The sequence below is a fragment of the Protopterus annectens genome, chromosome 14.part0, assembly GCF_019279795.1.
Source record: "Protopterus annectens isolate FY-2018-M chromosome 14.part0, PAN1.0, whole genome shotgun sequence".
NCBI lineage: Eukaryota > Metazoa > Chordata > Ceratodontiformes > Protopteridae > Protopterus > Protopterus annectens.
In genome coordinates, this window is record NC_056748.1 from 545387756 (window position 1) to 545412056 (window position 24301).

At 37.9% G+C, this 24301-nt stretch overlaps 1 protein-coding gene across 1 annotated transcript in view; it reads left to right on the top strand.

Moving 5' to 3' along the window:
• The window catches only part of LOC122788697 (myosin-16-like), a 949629-nt gene that overhangs the window by 148205 nt on the left and 777123 nt on the right, over nucleotides 1-24301 (top strand). Inside the window, exon 4 of the mRNA XM_044055593.1 lies at nucleotides 12560-12646. Within this exon, the coding sequence (XP_043911528.1) occupies nucleotides 12560-12646 (87 nt within the window). The remainder of the gene's footprint in view (nucleotides 1-12559; nucleotides 12647-24301) is intronic.

Genomic DNA, 24301 nt, shown 5'->3' on the forward strand with positions numbered 1-24301 from the left:
GTAGTTTACCCCAAGAAGTCCAATGGCATCATTAATATTTAATTACACTACATTAAAGATTAAGATTAGAAAAACATACTAACCACACATTTAGAAAATAGATATCTAGAGCATGAGAAACATGGCACTGCAAAGTGCTGAGCACTCATGTGCTGTAGGCATTGTACAGACCTTTAATTTTAGATAATAGTGCTATAGATGCCTTTCTACAGTTTTCATAACCTGCACTATTTGTGTGAATGAGTTAAAATGGACAGCTATATGGAGTCTTCAGTGTTCAAAACATAATACCAATGCTAAAAAGCAATGTTGCAAGAAATGGCTTGTCTTAGCAAATTGTCACTGGCAACTATTCATATTTCAAGACAGAAAAATGAAAGACATACTGCAGAATTATATTAAACAGTTTATGTCTGTAACCACCCAACCACAAACTGACTGGAAAATTTGTAAAAAGATTCAATGAAACTATTGGCGAGTTGACCCCTGTGGCAAACCCTGCAGCACAAAGTGGATTATTTTCTTTTTATTTATCATAATATTATACACTAAACTGTATCACAGTGTCAGAAATTTTTTTTTTTTTTAACAAAAAATTGCATTCCATATTGGACTTCATGGATTTAGATATGTGGAAGCAACTCTTACATTCTAGTATATAAGGGAAGCTGAGGTAATGCTCTTGGTTAAACCAAAAGACAAGGCATAAAAAACTTGGCAGTGGAGTTGGAAGGTTGAGGAGGCACATTGCAGGAATTCTACCAGAAGGGCATCAAAACAGGTGGGTAGCAAATGTACAAACAAAGGGAATTATCCAAAGTGGTCAGGAGGAGGAGGAGGAGGAAAAAAGGCTTCTTCTAATGTGTAACAGAAAGAAGAAAAGGAATGACAAGCACAGCCAGGCCAAGAAAAGATAGGAAGGTCATGGAAGAGTGGACAAAGGTAAACATACTGAATAAATACTTCACTGCAGTCATTACATATGAAAGTGTGGAGAAGAAGCCATGCTAGAATGGAGAACAGTGGGCAGACATTCGGATACACAAGGAGAAGGTGGAGATGGAACTTTCAGCCTAGAGAAAAGATGAAACACAGAGACTTGATGGCCTGGTTCCCAGGGACCTTGAGATTCTGGTCAGTGTGATATCCAAATTCCTTGATCAAGGTTTTCAACAGATCAGAGGCCACTGCCAGAGTGTATGAGAACTGGAAGACTGCAACATGGTACTCATATATAAGGAAGAGCAGGAAATTCCAGAGAACTGCAGGCCAGTTAGTCTTACACTAGTGTTATGAAGGTCGTATAGAGAATCCTGAGAAACATACAGGTTCCTTGCATAGTAAACAGCAATCTCAATGACAACAACTATTCATGGATTCATGGTCAGAATGAGCTGTCAGGCAAACCTGATTCATTTTTATGACTGTGTTACAGGAGAACTTGACTGCCACCTGCATGAACTTCACTAAGGACTTTGCTTAGCCCCATAAAGGAAGCTGCTGGGAACATTTCAGAGGATCTGGAAAGGAACAAGATGAAGGAACTTGATTGCTGTCTGGTTAAATGGTAAGACACAGAGAATTGTGATGAGAGGGAACGTACTATACATAAGGATGGTCACTAGTGGACTACTGCAGTGGTCAGTCCTGCAAATAATACTCTTCATTGTGCTTGTTTCAGACATATTTGAAAGGCTAATGAACAGGATCAATTTCTTTGATGCTGACTCAAAATTAGAGGCCAGAGTAGATGATGATAAGATGCATCTAAGACCATTTTTTTTGTTTTGTTTGTTTTTTTAAGACTGGTGAAGTGAGCTGAAAGTTATCACTTGAACTCATTGTCAAGAAATACAATGCTCTGGACCTTTACAAACGTAACTCTGGTGTAAAATATCAGCTGTGGGGGAGGAACTGATGGCAAAAGTGCAGGGAAAGAATCTGAGAGTATTGATCATACATGGATTGTGCCATCAACAGCAAAGACTGGAGGCTGTAGCAGCAGGCAGTAGACTTTTGTGCTGTATCCTCTAGAGGATAGGCTCTTAAAGCTTTTGCTGTGTAGAGACCTGGTCAGGCCATACCTTCACTAGTTTGTGCAGTTCTGGAAGCCACAAATAGAAAAGGATATTAGGCTACTGGAAGAAGACCTGAGAAAGACCATCAGAAGGTTACATTGGATGGAGAGGAAGGGATAAAACCAGAAGCTAGAGCAGCTGATGTTACTTGAAACTAGAAGAGTTGATGGAATGTAATATTAGTGTGCACGATTGTGAGGTAGATGGTAAAAGGTTGCCCTGAATCTAAAGGATAAAGGAAGAAAGGTGGTGTGCAAGCAACAGATGGTGTGGACAAACTACTCATTTAGTCTGCAAAATTACTTCTTTGTGGAGAGGACTGTGGTCTTATAAAACAGAATTCAAGAGTAAGTACTGTAGAGAATTCAAGAGTAAGTAGAGGACAGGGAATCTGTGAAGGAATTAAAGAGGGCATGAGGTAAGTGCAAAAGGAAGATAGGATTGAAATAGTGGTAAACACTGTATACTTGTAAAAGGCAAACTAGATGCTCTCAAGTAAATATAATGCAATGTAATATAAAGTGAAGAGCTGAGAGGTTCTACTGTAAGCCAGGAAGTGCTGACCAGAGACTGCAGAGCTGGCAAATGTTTCAAGGACTCGTTGCCATGAGTACACTGTTATGTGCAATGTAATATCTGGACAAGACAGCTAAACCATTTAAACATTCAACATTGGTGGCAGCTAGCTGAATCCTAATGCCAAGAAAATGCTCGACTACCTTTGTAACAGAAAAATGGGCCCAGTTTGTCTTCAGAAAAAAGACTACTTTCACACTCCAAGATGAGTATCAAACTAGAGCTGCTACTACTAATATGTATTATATTTGGTGGTAATCTGTTATTCATGTTTATGGTGAACTATTTTTCTAGGTTAAAATGTTAAATGGGAAGGCTATAATGTAAAACCTAGTAATGCACACAGATGTACATGTGTACAGCTGCTAGAGAAAAGATATTTAATTGTGCCTCTGCTTGCTTGTGTGCAATTAACAATGACTTTAGTAAGGCAGTGTATCTTTAGGATATACATAAGTAATAATACCTGCCGGGGTGTGTGTTACTGTGTAATTAACGCCCACCCAGTTGTGTTATGAGGCTCAACGCTGTAGACAGAGAGCCTCTACATCTCACAGAAGGGCATTAATTAAGCAGTCACACACACCTTGGAGGCATTATTGCTCTTAGTGAATGGGCTCTCAGTAAAATTGTGTTTTACTTACTTTATTTTAGTACTATTTTTTGTATATATATTTTTGATGTAAAATAGTTCCTCCACCTAATGTTTCAAACTCACTGAAGTACATGTTAACAGTGTTGGAGGAAGCATTTTGCGTCTAAAATATAACACTTTAAAGTATGTCCCAGTATTTACTTTACTGTTTTGGCTCCTTACTCCTAAAACATTTGGTTTGTTGCCAGTTATTAGGGATTGGTGTCACTAAATAGTGATGTAGATTTGAGTTTCAGACTTTCACTTTGTTTAGAAAATTAATTCTAAAATCAATACTGTTATTTAAACAACAACTTTTGTAAGAAAAATAATTAAAATCTGTTTTTGATCTTTTGTCCCCTTTTTTTATTTATCCAGATTTCTTTAGCTGGAAGTTCAAGTGGTGTACAGACCTCATTACTACTGCTGCCAGTAGTTGATCTCTCTTATGGAAACACGCACACATGCACACACGCACACACGCACACACGCACACACACACACACACGCACACACACACACACACACACACGCACACACACACACACACACACACACACACACACACACACACACACACACACACACACACACACACACACACACACACACACACACACACACACACACACACACACACACACACACATGCATCTCTGCTTCAGAAAATGCAAGCTGACACAAATCCTAATGTTAATGTAATGTTGTGATTTTATGATTTTATAGAAGGATCATTTAAAACATGTTCCTATCTTGAGCCTTTGTCCCCCATTTATTTTATGCCTATCCAGATATGTTGAGCTAAGAAAGCTTATCTGAAGAAATCTGAACAACGCATCAAATAATGGGGGGACAAAGGCTCAAAAATAGCTCTTATAAACTTAAGAGAGTTGATAGAATAACAGGTGTTACATTAGTATGAATTTTCTGAAGCATATGAAGTCTACAACTCAAATGGCTGCCTTTGTTCTCTGGATTCACTTCTCATTGATTTTGTAGAAAACCAAAACTTTTATGAGGAACACACCAAAATATGAGGCAAAAATCTGGTTAGTTGAGAGGTATGTCAAGAGGTTTTAGACCTCTTAAGCACTGCTGCTTCCGGGGATTGCTCGATCACTTTCACTGCTCACTCTCTCTCTCTCTCTTACACACACACACACACACACACACACACACACACACACACACACACACACACACACACACACACACACACACACACACAGTCTCTTCTGTTTTCATACATGCAAACACTCTCAGACACAGACATAAACACTTTGTTATTTTATGTTTCTTTTCTTTTTTTATTTTATACTCACTAAACAACAAAAGCACTATTTATTGAGGGTAAAATAGCGGCTCAGACAATCTCGCTGTTCACTCTCAATCTCTCTCTCATGCACAATCTCTTCTGCTTTCATGCACACATTCACTCACAGACACAGAAAGAAAGATAAACACTCATATACATACATACTCACAAACACTTTTTTTTGGGTTTCATTTATTTATTTATTTTTTTACAATCACTAAACAGCAAAAGCGCTGCTTAGCAAGTGTAAAATAATGGCTCGATTGATCTCACTTTCACTCATATGCATGCATTTACACAGACACACACACACTTTTTCTTTTAATTTTTTATTTTTTTTTTTTTTTACATTTTACACTCACTAAACAGCAGAAGCACTGCCTAGTGAGCATAAAATATGACAGCCATTTGTTTTTTTCTGTCCAAGCTATGTAGTGGCTGGATATGATGCCTTGAAGTGGCAGACTCATTATTCAGAGGGTATTTATAGGTTCATAGGTTTATACTAGGCTATCTGCCCTAAGGCATTTATAAGCCTAGCCCAAATTTTTGTGGCTTACGCCACCCCTTATATGAAAAAATACTGTGCCCATTAGTTTGTTGTGCCTCTGTCCAGCAGTGACACAGAGATGATTCCCAGGGTAAACCTACGATCTCCCATCCACAGGTCTAGATTTCTCTTGAACAGAGTCAGCGAGGTGCTCTGCCTCACATGGACCGGGATTTTATTCCACAGCATAGGGAGTCTCTGAGTGATAAATCTATCCCTCCAGCACGTCCTATTTATATCCGTGCTAAGGTTTAAGTCGCTTGCTCTAGTGGTTTTGGTGGATTTGGATTTTTTGTGGTGGAGCATGTCCATTAATTCCGGGTTGGACATTACCTGTAGATTAACACCCTGCCAGAGAAGTATGGATTGTCCAATCTCTGACACACTTTAAATACCACTTATTACTATGCATGAAGGATCATTTAAAACATGTTCCTATCTTGAGCCGTTGTCCCCCATTTATTTTATGCCTATCCAGATATGTTGAGCTAAGAAAGCTTATCTGAAGAAATCTGAACAACACATCAAATAATGGGGGGACAAAGGCTCAAAAATAGCTCTTATAAACTTAAGAGAGTTGATAGAATAACAGGTGTTACATTAGTATGAATTTTCTGAAGCATATGAAGTCTACAACTCAAATGGCTGCCTTTGTTCTCTGGATTCACTTCTCATTGATTTTGTAGAAAACCAAAACTTTAATGAGGAACACACCAAAATATGAGGCAAAAATATGGATAGTTGAGACGTATGTCAAGAGGTTTTAGACCTCTTAAGCACTGCTGCTTCCGGGGATTGCTCGATCACTTTCACTGCTCACTCTCTCTCTCTCTTCGTCATACACACACACACACACACACACACACACACACACACACACACACACACACACACACACACACACACACAGAGTCTCTTCTGTTTTCATACATGCAAACACTCTCAGACACAGACATAAACACTTTGTTATTTTATGTTTCTTTTCTTTTTTTATTTTATACTCACTAAACAACAAAAGCACTATTTATTGAGGGTAAAATAGCGGCTCAGACAATCTCGTTGTTCACTCTCTCTCTCTCTCATGCACAATCTCTTCTGCTTTCATGCACACATTCACTCAAAGACACAGAAAGAAAGATAAACACTCATACATACATACTCACAAACACTTTTTTTTGGGTTTCATTTATTTACTTATTTTTTACAATCACTAAACAGCAAAAGCGTTGCTTAGCAAGTCTAAAATAATGGCTCGATTGATCTCACTTTCACTCATATGCATGCATTTACACAGACACACACACACTTTTTTTAAAAATTTTTTTTTTTTACATTTTACACTCACTAAACAGCAGAAGCACTGCCTAGTGAGCATAAAATATGACAGCCATTTGTTTTTTTCTGTCCAAGCTATGTAGCGGCTGGATATGATGCCTTGAAGTGGCAGACTCATTATTCAGAGGGTATTTACCTGTAGATTAACACCCTGCCAGAGAAGTATGGATTGTCCAATCTCTGACACACTTTAAATACCACTTATTACTATGCATGAAGGAAATATTTCATTGGTGAGTGGATAAGATTATGCTTTTAGTTCAGGGAGATCTTCCTACCCAGGCTGAATTCATGGCAGAGAGTTACAAAACCCTGACTACAGACTTAATCTTTCACAGTCAGTTTGATGTCTGGGATGTGAAGAGGTCAGTAAGAGGGAATGGGCATGAGTAAGTGATGCAGGCTTTATATATATATATATATATATATATATATATATATATATATAGAGAAAATATATATGGCAATAAAAATGGCATCCAAGCTCATTCAAACTTGGTTACATATATTACTGTTCAGCTGCAAGCAATTATTCTGTGAGTAGCTGAAATATGAGAATGTAAAAAACAACACATACCAAGCCATTCATGGTATGGTTGTGTAGACATTGTAGGCCCTCACAGTGATGTAAGTGCTCACATCAGCTGCCAGTGGGTGGAGTTAGATTTATTATAATATTTCCTTTTCTTACTAGTATGTCAGATTTAGTCAAGCTGGCTGTGCCAAGTAGTTCCCCGGCTTCTCAACAGTTGGTATCCATTGTTAAACACTAATGTCATGTGTGTGCGAAGGTGAAGCCAGACCTACAGACTGCTTAGATGAGGGAAGTCTTTGCAAAATAAAGGAAAGTTGATTGGTTTAGGGATGAACCAGACCACCCTCTAGGGCTGTGTAAAGGACATTTGTACATTCAGGAAGCTGCCACTGCAGCAGCCAGGCTTATAAGAGGAAGTTGGTGAGAAACTAATTTTTAATGGAGAGAAGAGGTCAGCCCAGGTGTGATGTGAGATACAGATGGCTAAGATGGAGTGGGAATAAGTGTGGGGGGGGGTGAATGATAGAGGCATGATGCTGTGCAGGAACAAGGAGTAAAACGATGTTAGAAAAACAAGTCACAAAGCCACTCTTACTTATGGTGTCGACTAATTCTGTACACGCACTTTGCTTAGTCTGGTTTTGTTTCCTCTGATTTTCTTTCTGCTTGTAGCTCATGACATGACTGTTCTTTATTAAAAGTCATGTCTTCAACATAATTTTATTCAGAATTCACTAAACACATCACCACTTTAGCTGGTGCTTAAATGCTCTTCCAAAAGCACCATTTGAATGGTTTCTACATTTGAACTTTCACTAATGTGCTGTCACTTGTCTGGTGTGCAGTTTCTTCCAGCATTCATCTTATACATTCTACATCTGTTGCATATGAAAGCTAGATTTACTAATCAAACTTCCATATTTATTAGGTAAGAGACTGTCATTTTGGTCATTCAGTAAGTATCTATAATATACTCACTTGTTTGTGGCATCTTGACATTCAGATTTCACATAACTAAGCAAAACTAGTTAAAATGCAGTGCCTTTTTGTTTTGACTGCTGTCGTACTCCATTTTCTGGGAAATAATGACCCTTTAAAGCAGATCACACTTTTAGTACTTCCAATCCTTAATAATAAACTTATTTTTCAGTTATTAACCCATTACCCATACATGATGCGGGGATATATAAAAACATTCCTAGGACTGAAGTACCATATAACTGTTTTGAGTCCTTACAAAAGATTATCATACTTGCTTTGTCTCTCATCATACCACAGAGCAGAAGTTTAGCTTCAACTGTTTGACGTAGTGTCTAGAAAACAATATCATGCCCACAGAAAAGCTTACATCTCACCTTCTCTCTTCATATGAATTCCACAGCCTAGTGATTTTAATCATGTCTTATCAAATAATAAAACGTATCCTCATTGTGCTATGTATGTCTATCTGTTCTGTTCTCTTAAAGGTCAATAAAAAAGATAAATTTTTTTTAAAGGGCATCAATGAGCTAGCGTGAAGCTATTGGGAATGCGTTTTAGCTATTACTGTCACTCAGAGATAGGCTTTTTATAATTCTAATACAACGTACCTCGCGTCAGCATTCTGGCAGTTCTTACACTGTACATTTCCTTCCTTTTCTGTATAAATCAGTTTGGTAACTCACACATAATGGATATGTACTTTGTTAAAATCCATTGCATGAACTACAGATGAAGGCCGCAACAGGGGGAAATTTAGTAGGAATTCAGAACTGTTGCAACTTCACGGATGTCACCCTGTGATATCTGACACTGTTTATAGGGTTAATTAGCATTCATTGTAGGCTGTATTGTCTTTGTAGATTATGCACTAATACTAAAGGCTGTGAATTATGTTTGATAAGGCATAGTTTAGGCTGGGTCTATTTTAGTTTAATGAATGTCCAAATTGTCGAAACCCATATGGTCGACAATTTGGTTTGTTGAACCATTCTGACGGAGATCTTTATACAGTAGGGATCAGGGAATTTGACCTTTTTCCCACTGTAGTGCAATCTCACAGTTAGTATAAATAATTAGTAGGAGGCATGCAGGAAAACGTTGTTTGTGTTGTTTATTAACAAACAGAATTGTCGTCCATATGGTTTTCGACAGTTTGGATGTTCGAAAAATAAACATAGACCTGCTTAGGCTGTTCTGTCAGATGCTTTGTTTTGTGAATTTTAAGGGCAAGCATTAGCTAGTAGTACTGTTTTTGAACTTATTGCATTTGAAGCTAGAAGAAACATACTCAGTGATTTCTAAATAATCCATTTTACCAAGCTAAAACTTTTACCTTACCTGTGAGTAAGAGGGCAACATAATTTTATATCACTCTTTAACATAAAACCAAAAGAAGAAGAAGCAGGGAATACAGATATTAATCCTGGAATACCATTTCTTACTGGCTAATGCAATGCAGCAGTTTATGGCAGGAGGGAGAGAGAGAGAGAGAGATTGTGAAATGATGGGGTGAAAGAATAGGGTAAAATATGAGAGTGTTGAAGGAGTGGGCTGAGGAGTGAGTGGATGGTGTGAATGTGATAAGGGGACAAAGTGAGACATAACAGGGATGGGGTGAGAAGTGAGTCGACATATGAATACTGTGACCTAATGAAGTAAGGGTGAGTGAATGGCAACACCGAATGAAAAGATTATGTGAAAGTTTTGAACAGATGGTGTGGGGGTGAATGAACAGATGGTGTGGGGGTAAGAGCACTGAGTAAGGAGGGAGCAAATGGGGTGATGGTGTAAAGTCATTAATATTTTTCCAGTCTCTCTGTAGGTCAGTCTACTCCCAAGGGGTGGTCATTTCACAAAAGAAATTGGGCATGATAGAATTCCAAAGTCTAAAGGTGTACAAGGCACCTGGTCTTGATGAAACTGACCAAACAATATTTAAAATGCTAAGGGAAGAATTTTTAATAGCATTAATTTATCTTTCTGGGAAACAATACACAGTAGATTAGGTTCCTGAAGACTAGAAAAAGGCAAAGTTGATTTCTCCTTACAGCAGTGGCAGGCTGGGAAATAACCATTTAGCTTCACCTCCATGAAAAATCAAGGAATCACTGCCAAGAAAAAAATATGTAATAGTTAGATATCAGCGAGGGTACAGTACCAAAGCAATAATAATTCATAATATGAGTGTCATAGCAGACAAGTCAAGCATAACGTGCTGCTTTATACTCACAAGATTAGCCCAGAAGGAAGCTATGGATGTATTTTTGTTTGTCTTTAGAAAGGGAACTGGCTAACTGCCACGAAATACTTCAGTTAACAAATTAAGCTTGCTTGGGATGGGTTGTAATGACACAGTATGAGTAGATGAAAGGATGTGAGAACATGTGGTGAGAAAGAATGAAGTAATGGGGCCAGCATTTTACTTACACTTTGAAAGTACTGTGTCAAATTAACTGAAGGCAGTGCTTTTTTCTTCTTCTCTTTTTCCTGAGGAGTTAGAAGTTAGAGACCTAAGTTTATGTAGCAAGGTTGGCACACCAGAAGGTACAGAAGGGATGATGCAAGACTTGGTGAAATGTCCAAAATACAGCAGGTTAAAGTCTGTGGAAAAATAAAATATAATGCAGATAAGCAGCAAAGTTCATGACAGAAGTACGCAACTAGAAGGGAAGCAGCAACAACAGATGAAAAAATTATTTAAGGGTAATCACAGCAGGTTGCGTAAAGACATTTGTCATAATGGAAAACATAGGAAGGGGCACAACATCAAGATGAAAAAAGGCATTCCCTTTCTATGCAGGCAGTGTGTAAGACCCTTTCTCTGCGCAGTTCTGGAGATCATATCTGAAGGACATAGACCAGACAGAGGCATATCATAGGAGAGTAGGACAGTCTGTGTAATATTTACAGCCGAGGCCATAATGAATGTAAAAACAAGTGTGTATAATCTTGGGAAAATAAAGCAAAGAGAGAGAGAGCAGGAACAAACATTTAAGTATTAGTACTATCAATGAAGTCCTTGTGGCTATAGTTTCTTAAAAAAAGATACATAACATCAAGAGGGTAACAGATTATGAACTAGATAGCTCTGGGATGATTTAAGGAAGTATTATTTTACAGAAAGAGAAGTAAATTACTAGAGCAGACTATGCAAAGATGCAATATAGTAATTAAGAGAAGAAAGACTGGGATAAGTTGAAAGTAATATGTCTGAGAAAATTAAGACAATTCTGATGAAGGGTATAACACAAATAAATTAATAAGCTGTTTGTTAAACAGACATTACAGGTTACCCAGGTGGCACAGGGGTGGCAGCCCTGACAAGTAAAGTGACTGGTATACTTGTCAAATTCTGTGAATGTCAACAAAGTAAAACAGTCACTATCGCATTAAGTCCTTTGTTATTTGACAAAGTTTGCATGCAAAGTGTTTTACTTCTCTAATTATAAACGATTCTGACTAATTCTTTAATTTATACAGAATAGTACAAAATAGCAAGTAAAGATAATGTTTCAGTTGCATGAGTTCTACCACAAACACAACAAAGCATGTCTGACATAATTATGTGGCTCAGGGCTACTGAAAACTCCTTAGAAGTATAGTTTTATGATGATTAGTGACTTTCCTGTTCTTAGGCAATGGAAGAAGACGTCTTTTAACTTCAGAAAATGCTTTTTGCACAATTATGGATGTGATGAATACATGTCAGCACAGAGATTTCTGAAGTGTTTTATTGCCAGTCAGCATAAGAAGTTTGTTTTGAACATCACAGTAAAAAGATCTAAAAGTTTTATATTTACTATGATATTTTTCAGACAAATGTTAAAAGACTTGGGGATACTATAGTCCTTATGTGTGACAGCATCCCTTGTTGATAAAATTTTTTCTTCAAAGCAGGTTGTAATTCCCATTTTGTAGCAAAAGATACTGCTCTCCAAGTCTGGCATACACCAATTACTAACACTTTCCAGAACTTAAAAACTAATTATATACCCTCTTATCAGAAACCAGACAATAAAAAAACAAACTAGGTGGGAGGCTGTGCCCCACCACACCACCCCTAACTATATATACTAACTCCAGGATCGCACTACAGTGGGGAAAAGGGCATATACCTTTTACTTACATTACAGTACACACTGCCACTACTGTGTTGAAAGTTAGCATTGTAAGGTGACGGTGTTATGAGCTTCAGTCAAGTGAGTTTTCAGTATTTTGAACTTTAGGTTGTATGGTCTCTGTTAAATACATTTCAGTAAAATGAAAGTTTGGTCATATGAAGTAGACCCATATATATCTATATCTATATCTATATCTATATATATATATATATATATATATATATATATATAGACATTTTATTGTCGAATCAGGTTGTTTTTCAGCAAAACCCAAATTAGCTAATCCAGGAAAGCTAACTGGTGCTTACTAAAGGCTTTTCTAATTTATCTTAAAGTTTTGCAGCCTTAAAGTGTTGTGGGCATGCACAGAAAAGTCTGTTTGAATTTTAATTCAGTGTTTTGATTTTTTCATAACCCATTTTTTCTCATTCAAGCACTTACTGGAAGACTTGCAAGCAAAAGAAGAAAAGGTCAGTCAGTTGACTAAGGAAAACACAAGACTACAGGTTAAAGCAGATGATGTAAGTATTTCATTAACTGTGAATGAAATATGTTTTAGCATTATTTCATTATGTTCACATTTTTTTTGTCAGGTGTCCCAAATTACTAATTCCTGAATTATAGCAGACCATTCCCGGAAAACTAATTTTTCAGGATGTGGCTTAATATCTGTCTTGTCGGATCTGAGAACTCTGCTGACTGCAACAAAGTAAAAAGATGTCACATAAATGTGTATAGATGTTATTTATTCACAATTCCTTTCTTTTTGCCTCATGTTATTTATTTAAGCAATAACTGACAATGTGATGTGGTATATTGAAGATTTACCCATGGTCGGCATGGTTTTATCATGAGAGCAAAGCAGGAGTGATTAAATAAAGCCAACTGTGGGTAAATTTCAATATACCACAACCACGGAGTTGGTTATTGCTATTATACAATGACATTATTTAAGAAAAAAAATACTTTTCTTAAATAATGTCTTTGCATAATGGTGCATTACTGTTCTTCTATGGCTGGTGGTATACTGCTTCCTTGTGTTAATGTACTGCACATGCATATGGGACTTGCGTTCCCATGCATACCCAGTACATCAATGCTTTGAAACAAAAGCAACGGAGAAAAGAAAGTCTCCGTTGCTCTGTTTTTGTTTTCTTTTTTAATTAAAAAAAAAAAAACTTTAGGCCACTTTAAGATTAGGAGAGAGACAGCATGGGAGAAATACAAGGGATATCAGGTATGTGTGTTTAATTTTAAATAATCTATCTGAGTTCCCTAGTATTAAGCTGCCTCTCTGGTATGTCTGGAGTCGGGGCTAAAGATTTTATTTTTATTTTTTAAGAAATGAAAATAAAATTTAAACAATATGCCAACGGAAAGAAGTCAGGGTGTCCGGACCTTTTTCCGTTGGTATATTGTGGGATTTACAATGGGCACGCTAATTGGGCTGACCAATCCGCATGCATGTTTTCGAATATTAATGGGGAGTCATTGTTTAATTTTTGTTTTAATACTAGCACTGTCCCTCTAGCTCAGCAGGTGAAAGAATGCTGTGTTAATTAACCAGTGTGGTTTCACTTCTGTAACCGAGGTCTTGAAAGGGTAAGAGAGTAGACCTTTCCTAAATCAAACTCTTCACTTGTGCTAGGTTCCCATTGTTTATCAGTTGTAGCATTTTATGTAGAGAGCTTACTGCTGAGCTGTTTGTGAATGAATGGACCGACATAGGTCACTGACTTGTTCCTTTATGCAGAGTTTATAGAATGCAATGGTTGTACTGTGGAATATCTTAATGGCTTTGAAAACTAAAACCAGAATATCAGAATGTCAGAAACATAAACAAAAACATTTCTTTTGGCAAAGATACGTTAGTAAACTGATAGCACTTTGTATGAGATTAAAAGGTTCATGACAGATCAAAGCAATTATAAAAAAATGTATTTTACCTTACATGCTAAGTTCTTCATATCTTGTATGAGCATGGCAAAATTGCCATAGAAAGAATGTGTTAGCTTTATAAGTTTATAATAAAAGAAAATAACAGAGTTGTTATAGTATCCTGAAGCTAACATACATACACACACACGTGTGTTCTTGTGTGTGTGTGTGTGTGTGTGTGTGTGTGTGTGTGTGTGTGTGTGTATATATATATATATATATATATATATATATATATATATATATATATATATATATATATATCTATATAGTATGCACGCATTTGGTCGGATGGTAGATGGCCGATTGGAAAATATTAGAACGCATGTCTGTGAGTTCGCATAAATGCGAACACAAAGTAAGCGAAATGCAAAATGCCCCCCCCCCCCTTTGTGACCCACGGTAGCACTTCTTTAGGTGGTAGAGCAGTTGGAGTTGTCAAATTCAGTGTTTTGTTCAACATTCCAACAGTTCGCCACAGGGAGATTTGACTTTGCAGGTCGGTGTTGTACCTGATCGACGGAAGGTTGTTCGATGAAATGCATGTATTCTATATATATATATATATATATATATATATATATATATATATGTGTGTGTGTGTGTGTGTGTGTGTGTGTAACATCTCACAAAATAATCTACTTGCTTTTTTTAAGAAAGCTAAACTTGAAAAATAAGCATTTCAGCAGTACAGGTATATGAGTGATCCTTGGGAATAGTGTTAGCCTATGACTAAGCTCCCTTGCAGAGATAGTTTAGGAAGTTGACTTAATATAGGTCCTGGAAGTTTCCTGTTATAATAATAATGTAAGTCAGTAGTTGATCAAGGAAGTACAAGATATTTATTGGTATGGTGAACAGTACAAAGACATGTATTGCTAATGCATGAGTTTTCCATCCATTCATTTCCCGTTACCCTCTTTATCTTTTCATACATCGTGTGTGCTGGAACCTATCCTGACAGTGAAGGGGCACTACTTAATATACAAGTGACAACTAATTATTCTCAAAGTAAAAGTGTTGTGACAAAAAGAAAACTTAGAAGTGAGATTAAAACTTGTACTGTGTGTTTTTTTTTTTCACAATGCTAGTAGATGTACAATTCTGTGATGAATTATGACATAAAGCTTCAACAATATCAACTATTCTTCACAAAAAAATCAAAAAGCAGTATCACTGAACTGTAGGAAATAAATATAGTTATTGATAAGTATGACTGATTTTGTTACTAAGCACTTCAAAATACATTTGCTAGTAAAAACTGACTAGATGCTTTTGGAAGCTTTTTATTTTTTTTCAGTCAGCATGCAAATCTATGCATTGTACCCTGTTAGCATCTGAATACTCATATAAATATTTAATATGAAAAGTGGAAATCTTTCTGTGCTAATTATAAATGCATACCTAAATTCGAAAAATGCTCATATCTGTGCTACAGCCTTTTGGTACTCATAAGATGCAGAGAAGTACTGATGTAAAATGTATCACTTAATCCAGGCAGTTGCTCACATCCAACCAATCCAGGGTCTAGCTTACATTGGCATCAGTTTCGTTGTCACCCTCCATAGCTGTTTTTGCCCCATGCCATCACCTGTGAGGCATCCTACCATATCCTTTGCCAGGTGAATTCCGTTTTTCCAGACAGAAATGACTTTTCAGGTTATCATAGTCTATGCAAACCCCCTGCACCTGGGAGAGGACTGAGGTATCCAAGGTCATCATACTTTGGCCAAGCTGGGTTTTTGATAGCCCTAAATCCAACACTGTACATGTTAGTGTCATTGTCAAGTTGGGTGAATAGTGGGAGTAGTTCAGACTCAAGCAACACATTCAGCCGCATAGGTTAGTCATGTCCTGTCTGTTCTCCTTTCTGCCAGCACAGCTTAACCTGACATGAGCCTTGACTACCACCAGCGGTCAACTAGAGAGTTGACAGTTATGGTCTCCTTCATCCCCACCCAAAGATAGGCACATCCATACAACAAGCCAGCAAATATAGACACCTGAGCTGTTAAGTAAATTCATGTTGCCTGGTTTTAGTCAGGGCTTTATCACCTTATGTCGTTAGCATGGATTAGATTTATTAATACTTGTTTTTAAAAAAGCTTGAGCACACATTGAATGTCTTAACAAGACATTGCTGGTATTGCTCTTATTGATGTCCTATAAATGTTCCCAAAATTGTCGTACCATACATAGATTCATTTTTACTGCTTAGAATGCCAGTGTGGGCATCTCTCAATTATAACAATAACTCATCTGGCTGTGGGGGATAGGGAAGTGAGAAGACATGTACATTACATATAATTGCCTCAATTCTTTGTCATTTTGGGTTTTTGTATGAGACTGGGTAGTTAGTTCTTTATCTGTTAGTATGCCAAGCTACTTTTGTTGTTGAGTGTAAGGTAGAAGAGATGCCTTTGAAGTCTATAATGATTATGTTTTTGACTTTGCTTGTTGTGTCTACATGATCCAAACATTGTTTTGCTTGGTTTTTATTAAGTTCCAAACATTAGTCTTGTGCCTTTGTTAGTTTTTATTTATTTTAAGTTTTATTTAGAAAGTTGCAGGTTAACATGAAGTCATTTTCCAGTGTTTTAGAGAGGGGCTTGAGATTAATGGACTGTGGTTACTATTCTCCCATCTGCACAAAGAATGCAGTTGAGTAGAGGCAAAACCCAAGGAAGATTTTTTATTAACAGCAAAAGCAGAAGTGGTAAATGTACTGTTCCTTGTGGTACTTGATTCAGACAAGCACACTCCCCTATCCACCTATAGGTTGGTACTTGATTCAGACAAGCAGTTATAAGCTGTGATGCTAAAAAATCCTGATACAGAGACAACTTTGAAACGACAAGGACATATCATGTGAGAAGCTACAATTAGCCAGTGTTGCTTTTAAGATATTGTGATCTACTTTGTCAAAAGTCTTTTAAGTCAAGAAAATTTGTGCCTATAAGTTTACCTTTATGCTATAAACTAATCTACTGCAATTGTCGGCCTTACTGGGCCTGTTAAATCACTTTTGTTACTGCCTCACATTTTGTAAAGCTTTTTTAGCTAGTTTCACTGTGTAAAACGTATTAATTAGAAATTTTCTCTGTTTGTTAAGCACCTGTTTGTTCTGATTTTCCTGCCAAGAAGTGTATCATATAACTGATTTCTTTGCAGTTAAAACATATTCTGTAGAGTTTCCTTGCTCCTTTTTCTATTTAAAACTTTAATTTTGTGTCTCACTGCTGTTTTTCTGCTGTGATAAACATTTATGTAGTGATTTCAGCCTAAAATAGTGTTGCTAGGAGCTGTGGCATTGTCCAGTTTTAGGACTGCTGTCTCTGAGCCTAGTTATTTGTTTGCAGTGGCTGTTTGTTCTGAGCACGTTTTCCAGGCCATCTTGGATTAGCAGAAGCCATGTTTTCACATTGGTGAGAGTATAGTGTTGATTGGCCACTGGCTGGTAAAGGTTGGCTGGTCTAGATCTTGGAGTAAGCACCTTATTGGTTCTTTTGAGCTTTTTTAAGTTGTTTCAAGTTCAAACCTTCTGATACTGAAGACCTACATTTGTGAGGGTTTCTGCTATTTCACACTTAGCTGAACAGAGGAGGGGCACTGATCACAAATCTGATCTGTGATATATAACAATAAGTATCATATTTTCTGGCTTATTTTTATTGGTTATTGCTTATTCTAACCATTTATTGCACTTGTTATCATCTGCTGCCTACTTTTTATTGCAATTATTATTGTCTGCTGCCTACTTTTTACTGTATGTTATTGCTATAAACTAACGTACTGCAATTGTCTGCCTTACTGGGTCTGGTAAATTACTTTTGTTGCTGTCTCACTTTTTGTAAAGCTTTTTGTACCTAGTTTTACTGTGAGAAAGGTATTAAGTGGAAATTTCTCCATTTGTTAACCATCTGTTTGTTCTGATTTTCCTGCCAAGGGGTATATGATATAACTGATTTGTTTGCAGTTCAAAGCATTTTCTAGAGTCCCCTTGCTCCTTTTTCTGTTTAAAACTTTCATTTAGTGTGTTCTGCTCTGATAAACATTTCTGTAGTGATTTCTGCCTAATATAGTGTAGCTAGTAGCTGTAGCATAGTTCCCCACTGTCCCTCCCTATTGTTGTCTTGCTCTTAAACTTGGTGGCTTTGCAGTTGCCTGCCCCTATTGTAAAGTTGATCTGGGACACTCCTCCCAGTCCAGTCTCATTAGCTCATTCTACTTAATACAGAAAGAACATTTGGAAAGGCCAACCCACTTAGTTTCTCAACCTTGAATTATCTTCTATTCCTCCTTTCTCCATTTCCACTCTACAAAAAAAAAAAAAAAAAAAACTTTATTCAGCTGCTTTTACTGTATTTGTGTTTCCTCCTCCTACTCTATTACTTCATCTTGTTTTTTCAGCTACTTGTTCCCCAAAGTGTTCAATTGCATCTTTTCTGCTGCATTTATTACTGATAGTTTTAACCTGTTTAAATTGTAAGTGTTATTCTAAGCCGCTTAGGCTTTAGGCCTACACCTTAGCTCTCCCTGGCCAGTCTCCCTCAGATTCTGACAAATAAGGATGGACAATTTTCTAAGGTTTCTCCTGTCAGCCTTGTTGATATGGGCACCCTGAGACAGTGTAGCAACTGCCTCATGTACATGGACAACCATGTACTATTACCACTTAGGAACACAATTTGTGAGAGATGCAGTTACATTAAGAACCTGGAGTCTATGCTCTCTCCCCCACAAGCCATTATATCTGGCACTGAGAAGTTTATCAACACAATCACTACACCTCAAACACCACCCATAACTACACAACACACACCCACATATGTAGAGGTTCTCATTAAAAACATACCCAAACAAAGGAGACCTCAGAGGCAAAAACACACATGAACTCCTCAATCCTCAACACTACATACCATGCAAAGTCTATACACCTGTGTCTCGCAACCACAAAGGCCTAACCATAAACCCAACATATTAGTCATAGGAGACTCCATTGTGAGACACACAGATGTGCATCTCAACAGGTTGGATAAGAAGAAAGTCACGGTTAGTTTCTGTCAGGTGCCAGAATCCACCATATCACACATGCACTCAAGTCTCTACAACAGGCACTGTTATAACTCTGTCATAGTTCATGTTGAGGTGAACAACTTGAGATGTACCTCCCTGCACTATATGAAGAGAGACATGATTGAGCTTGCCGAATATGAATCACAGGCAGATATGTCTCTAGCCATAAGCAGCATTCTTCTGTCACCCAGAATGATGCTTCAATACAGACAGAAAATGATTGACTTTAACAACTAGCATAGTTTCTGGTGTCATTCCAGGGGGATCCAGTACCTGCCAGCCAGGGAATATATGATCAACAGACCACAATGCTTTGCTAAAGATGGTCTGCATCTGTCTCACTTGGGCTTCAGGCTTCTGGCAAAGGCCCTTGCCTCTCCCATAGTGCCTTTTTTAGGAAAAGTCCTGAGGTCGATAAAACCAACATATAAATTTCAACAAAACACTAATTAAATGTCATGCTGCTAAACACTAGTAGTCTACACATGAAACTGCACTCATTGCAAGCATTCCTAACCCTGAAAGATGCTGACATTTGTGCAGTCACAGACACCGGGTTTAAAGCCACGGATAGCACCCCAGACTTACCTGATTACTCATACTATCATACATTCAGACCCCAAACTGTGGGCAGCAAAGCCAAAGGAGGTGAAGTTTTAATATATATTAACGATACACACACCTCCAGGCTGGTCAAGTAGTATAATGCACAGGAGACACTCCAGGTGCAGGTAACCATTGACAAGGCCCCTATTTAAATCATAGCTAGCTACAGGCCCCCAAATTTGACTCAAGATGCCCACTCCATCTATCTGGACCTCTTTGAATCTATCAAGATTCAACCCTTTACCCTTATCCTGGGTGACTTTAATTACCTATCCATAGATTGGAAAAACTATTCATGCCAAAATGCAAATGCCTAGAGACTCCTCGCATTTATCAATGCAAATGCCTTGGAACAGCTAGTTGATACCCCCACAAGAGGTGATAATGTCTTGGACTTGATATTAACTAATATGAATAACCACTGAAGCACCCCTACAGTATCATCCTCCCTGGTAAGATCTAACCATAAAGTGGTCACATTTGAAGACAGCATCTCCCCTGACCCCCCCCCCCTCTAGCTAGGGTCAAACAAAAAAACTTCTCCAAAGCTGATTATAACCTCATGAGGGATGGTATAAACAGCTTCACAGCCCCTTTCTCCTCTGTTGGAACTGACACCAATGTCTAACTCTACACCAAAGTACTATACGAGCACTTATATAGGGGTCTATATCAGAACATTGAAGTATTACTACATTGAAAGTTCTAATATCGAACCATTTCACTTGAAACACTATAACATTGAAAACTCAGAACAGCAATTTTTTTCCCAGGGAAAAAATTCTCGGTTCCAACAAACATACACACAACACAAGCACACCAAAATACATAATCCACACACATACACTTCACAAAACCCTGCACTAAACCATAGATACACTACTAGCTATCCACTTACCTTAACCCAACCCTAACCCTAAGGTCCGTAACTACCGCACACTCACCTTACCCGCTCCCTAACGTCCCTATTACACACTCACCTTACCCACTCCCTAACCCTAATGTCCCTATCGCACACTCACCTTACCCACTCTCTAACCCTAAAGTCCCTATCTCACACTCACCTTACCTGCTCCCTAACCCTAAACTCCCTATCGCACACTCACCTTTCCTGCTCCCTAACCCTAAGGTTCATATCGCATACTCACCTTCGTTCACACACTTAGCTTAACCCTGTCCATAACCTTCGCTCCACAGTTGATGAAATAGTGAAGTTGCAGAAATGGCCCTCCGAATACTTTCTCTAGGAAAGTGTTCTAGTAATACTTTGATGTTCTAGTATAGACCCCTTATATAGATGCATGGAATCAGGAATATCTGACAGGACAAAATCATCCTCTGCAAGGAAGATAAACCTGTTTGGTGTACATCTGCTATAAATGAACTATATAACAAAAGGAAAAAATTGATGTCCAGGACCAAGAAGGAGCAGGTGCCCAATTGGAAGCAATCTCTCCTAAGCCTGAACAAGCAAATAAGAGCACTAGCAAAATCCTCTAAAGCCAACTTCGAGTCCAAATTGGACACATCTACTAGACAGAATCATAAGGTCTTCTTCACATATGTCAGCAATCTTAAAGGAAGCGCCCAGATCTGTTCAGAACTAGTGGTCAAGGACACCACATACACAAATGCTATAGATATAGCCAACCTACTGACTGCCAGATTCAGTGAACACTTCACTCATCTGTCCTCCCATCACTAAATCAGGACATCCCCAGTACCTGCCCCCTACCTTTATCTCTAGGGAGCAGTTCATCACTGCCCTCTCAAAGGCAAAAAATGCATCCTCCATGGGACCTGATAACATCCCATGCTGCATACTACATGAACTCAGGCATGAACTTGCAGGAACTTGCAGCACCATCAGGGCACCTATTCAACCAAAGCCTGAGTACTGGCTTTGTCCCAACCAAGTGGAGGACAGACATTGTCATCCCTTTACACAAATTTGGAACATTTACCGATCTTGGAAATTACAGACCCATCTAAGCATAAGTAGCCTGATCTGCACGGCCATGGAACAGATTATCATGGACCTCATTAACAGGGACATTGGCAACCTCCAAACACTCGACCCCACACAGTTTGGCTTTGTCAAGGGAGTTCATGCCTGTTAAATCTGGTTCACTTCTTTGAGACAGTCACCAAAGCCATGGGTGAGGGGAAGTTGGTGCATACTACCTACCTTGGCCTGGCCAAAGCCTTCAACACTATTCCCCACTCAGGCATAAAAGATAAACTCTCTCAACTAGGCATCAATCCATATGTTACCAGATGGGTAGCAAACTGGATCACTGATAGAACCCACCTAATCAAAATAGGGGAAGCCACCTCAAGCAGTAGACTTGTAACGAGTGCCATATCCCAGGGATCGGTCTTGGAGCCTCTGTTATTCAGGAAATACTTCTTTGAGGTGTAGGCCAAAACCAATGGGCTATGGCTGACCAAGTTTGCAGATGAAAGCAAGCTCTGCATGGTCATCAATTCCCCAAGTGACATGTACATCCTCCAAGAGGGTCTCACCTAAACAAATGACTGGTGCCAGAAACATGGCCTCAAGCTGAATGTCAAAAAATGCATCATCATCCCCTTTGGGGAGAGAGACATCCCCACATATTATCACATTAGTAACAATGTCCTAAGCATGCAATCAGTCGTGAATGATTTAGGCACCCAGGTTGTTAGCAACCTGACATTTGACCACCATGTTTCTTCCATTTGTATGGAAAGCTTTCTACATGACCCACCTCATAAGTAAGGGTATCTCATCTAGGGACATTTAGGTCATAACATCCCTGTATTCTTCCCTTATATTATTTAGTACAACACCACCTTTGGCATGTACCTCACAAAGCACATGCAGCAGCTGGAGAGACCACAGAGATTCCTCACCAGGAGAATCCAGAGCCACAAACATCTACCCTACACAGATAGGCTAAAAGCCCTGTCCCCTCTACTCAGTTTCATACAGACTCCTCAGAATCCACAAGTCAAGCTCCACTCAAGTAACCAGCATGCACTTCCAAAACCTGGTCTGTGACATCAATAGGACTTGTTGGTGGGACAGATATGTGTCCCAGAGACTCCCTCTGCATGTCAAGTAGAGTACCTCATTTTCCCTTTTCAAGTGCAACCTGGACATCTGGATGGGAAACAGAAAATACACCCCTGGGATTCTACCTGTGTCCCTGCTGGACAGGGGATTTTGGTGATGACTTGTCTAAACATGGGCCAAGCTCTTGGCTAGGCTTATAAGGGCCTCAGGGCCAATCGCCTAGTAACTTCCTATGATCGTAGATCCTATCAGTCTATGCAGAGAATTGTTACTGTGCCACAGTAGGATTGAAAGCCATGTTGTTTTTGAGAATTTGTCATATTTTTGTATGTATGTTCTAAGTTATAATTATAAACAGTTCTTTATAGCATTTTCACAATATGTCAGATATTTACAAAGGGTTGGAAATAATTAACATTACTTTGTGATTTCTCAAAGTGAAAATCATGTTTTCATTGTTATGTAAATATGGCTAATTATTGTTTTTGTCTTTCAGGTGAGTAAAGTTATTCACCTTCATCCTAACTCAATTTTTCTAATTATTTCTTTTGATTTAGCTGGGCATTTCTTTGCTAATTTCTTTATCCATTTGTTTTATTAATAGTGCTTGTGTTTTCTTAAATATTGGCCTTTTGGAATAGTTTTTCACATGAAACTGATGGCAACTATTAATATATAAAACATCAGCTTTCAGTTTACTGGTTTAATAAATATCTTTCTACAAAGAACCCACACTTCTCTATAAATCTTAACATCCCAATGCAGATTTGTTGCCAGCATATCTGATATCAAACTTCAGTGAAGAAAACATTTTCCTGCATGTGTGCATACAATTTTAAAATTTATTATTCATTACACTTGAACAAAGTTATACAGTTGCCAATGAAAACATGCAAAATAAAAATTTATCTAGAAAAAAATGTTGATCAAAAATGCTTGAATTTCCTTATGTGCCATAGATGTATATTAATAACTAGGAGATATGGATGAACCTATGCCACGCCTTAAGATACTTGAAAAAATGAACCTTTAGAATAAAATATATTGTGCTTTAAAGTAAACAAAACTAGTTCTGTAATCACATGAACAAGTGATTTGGACAAGACAAAAGATTCATTTGAAATGTAATGTACTCCATAAATGCCCTTATTATGAAACTTCCTAGTTCATAATGAATTTATATTTATTATTATGAAATAAGATACTCAATGCAAATTACTGGCTTTCAAACTAAATAAATGCAAATCTCTTGTATCCTTGCAGAAAAGTTGCATTTTTAACAACAGCTTGCATTAAACAGCAATGCAAAAAATGCAGCTTTGCTAAAGTCTGTCAAACACAATGGGTCATGATAGTTTTGTGTTTTAAGTACACTAAACAATATGAAACTTGCTGTTTCTGATATGTAAACATTTACAATGCATTGGGCAATCACTTCCTTTACTATAAACTGTTCTCTCAACCCCAGTATTCCTTTTCAGTCTTTCTAAACAAGGTG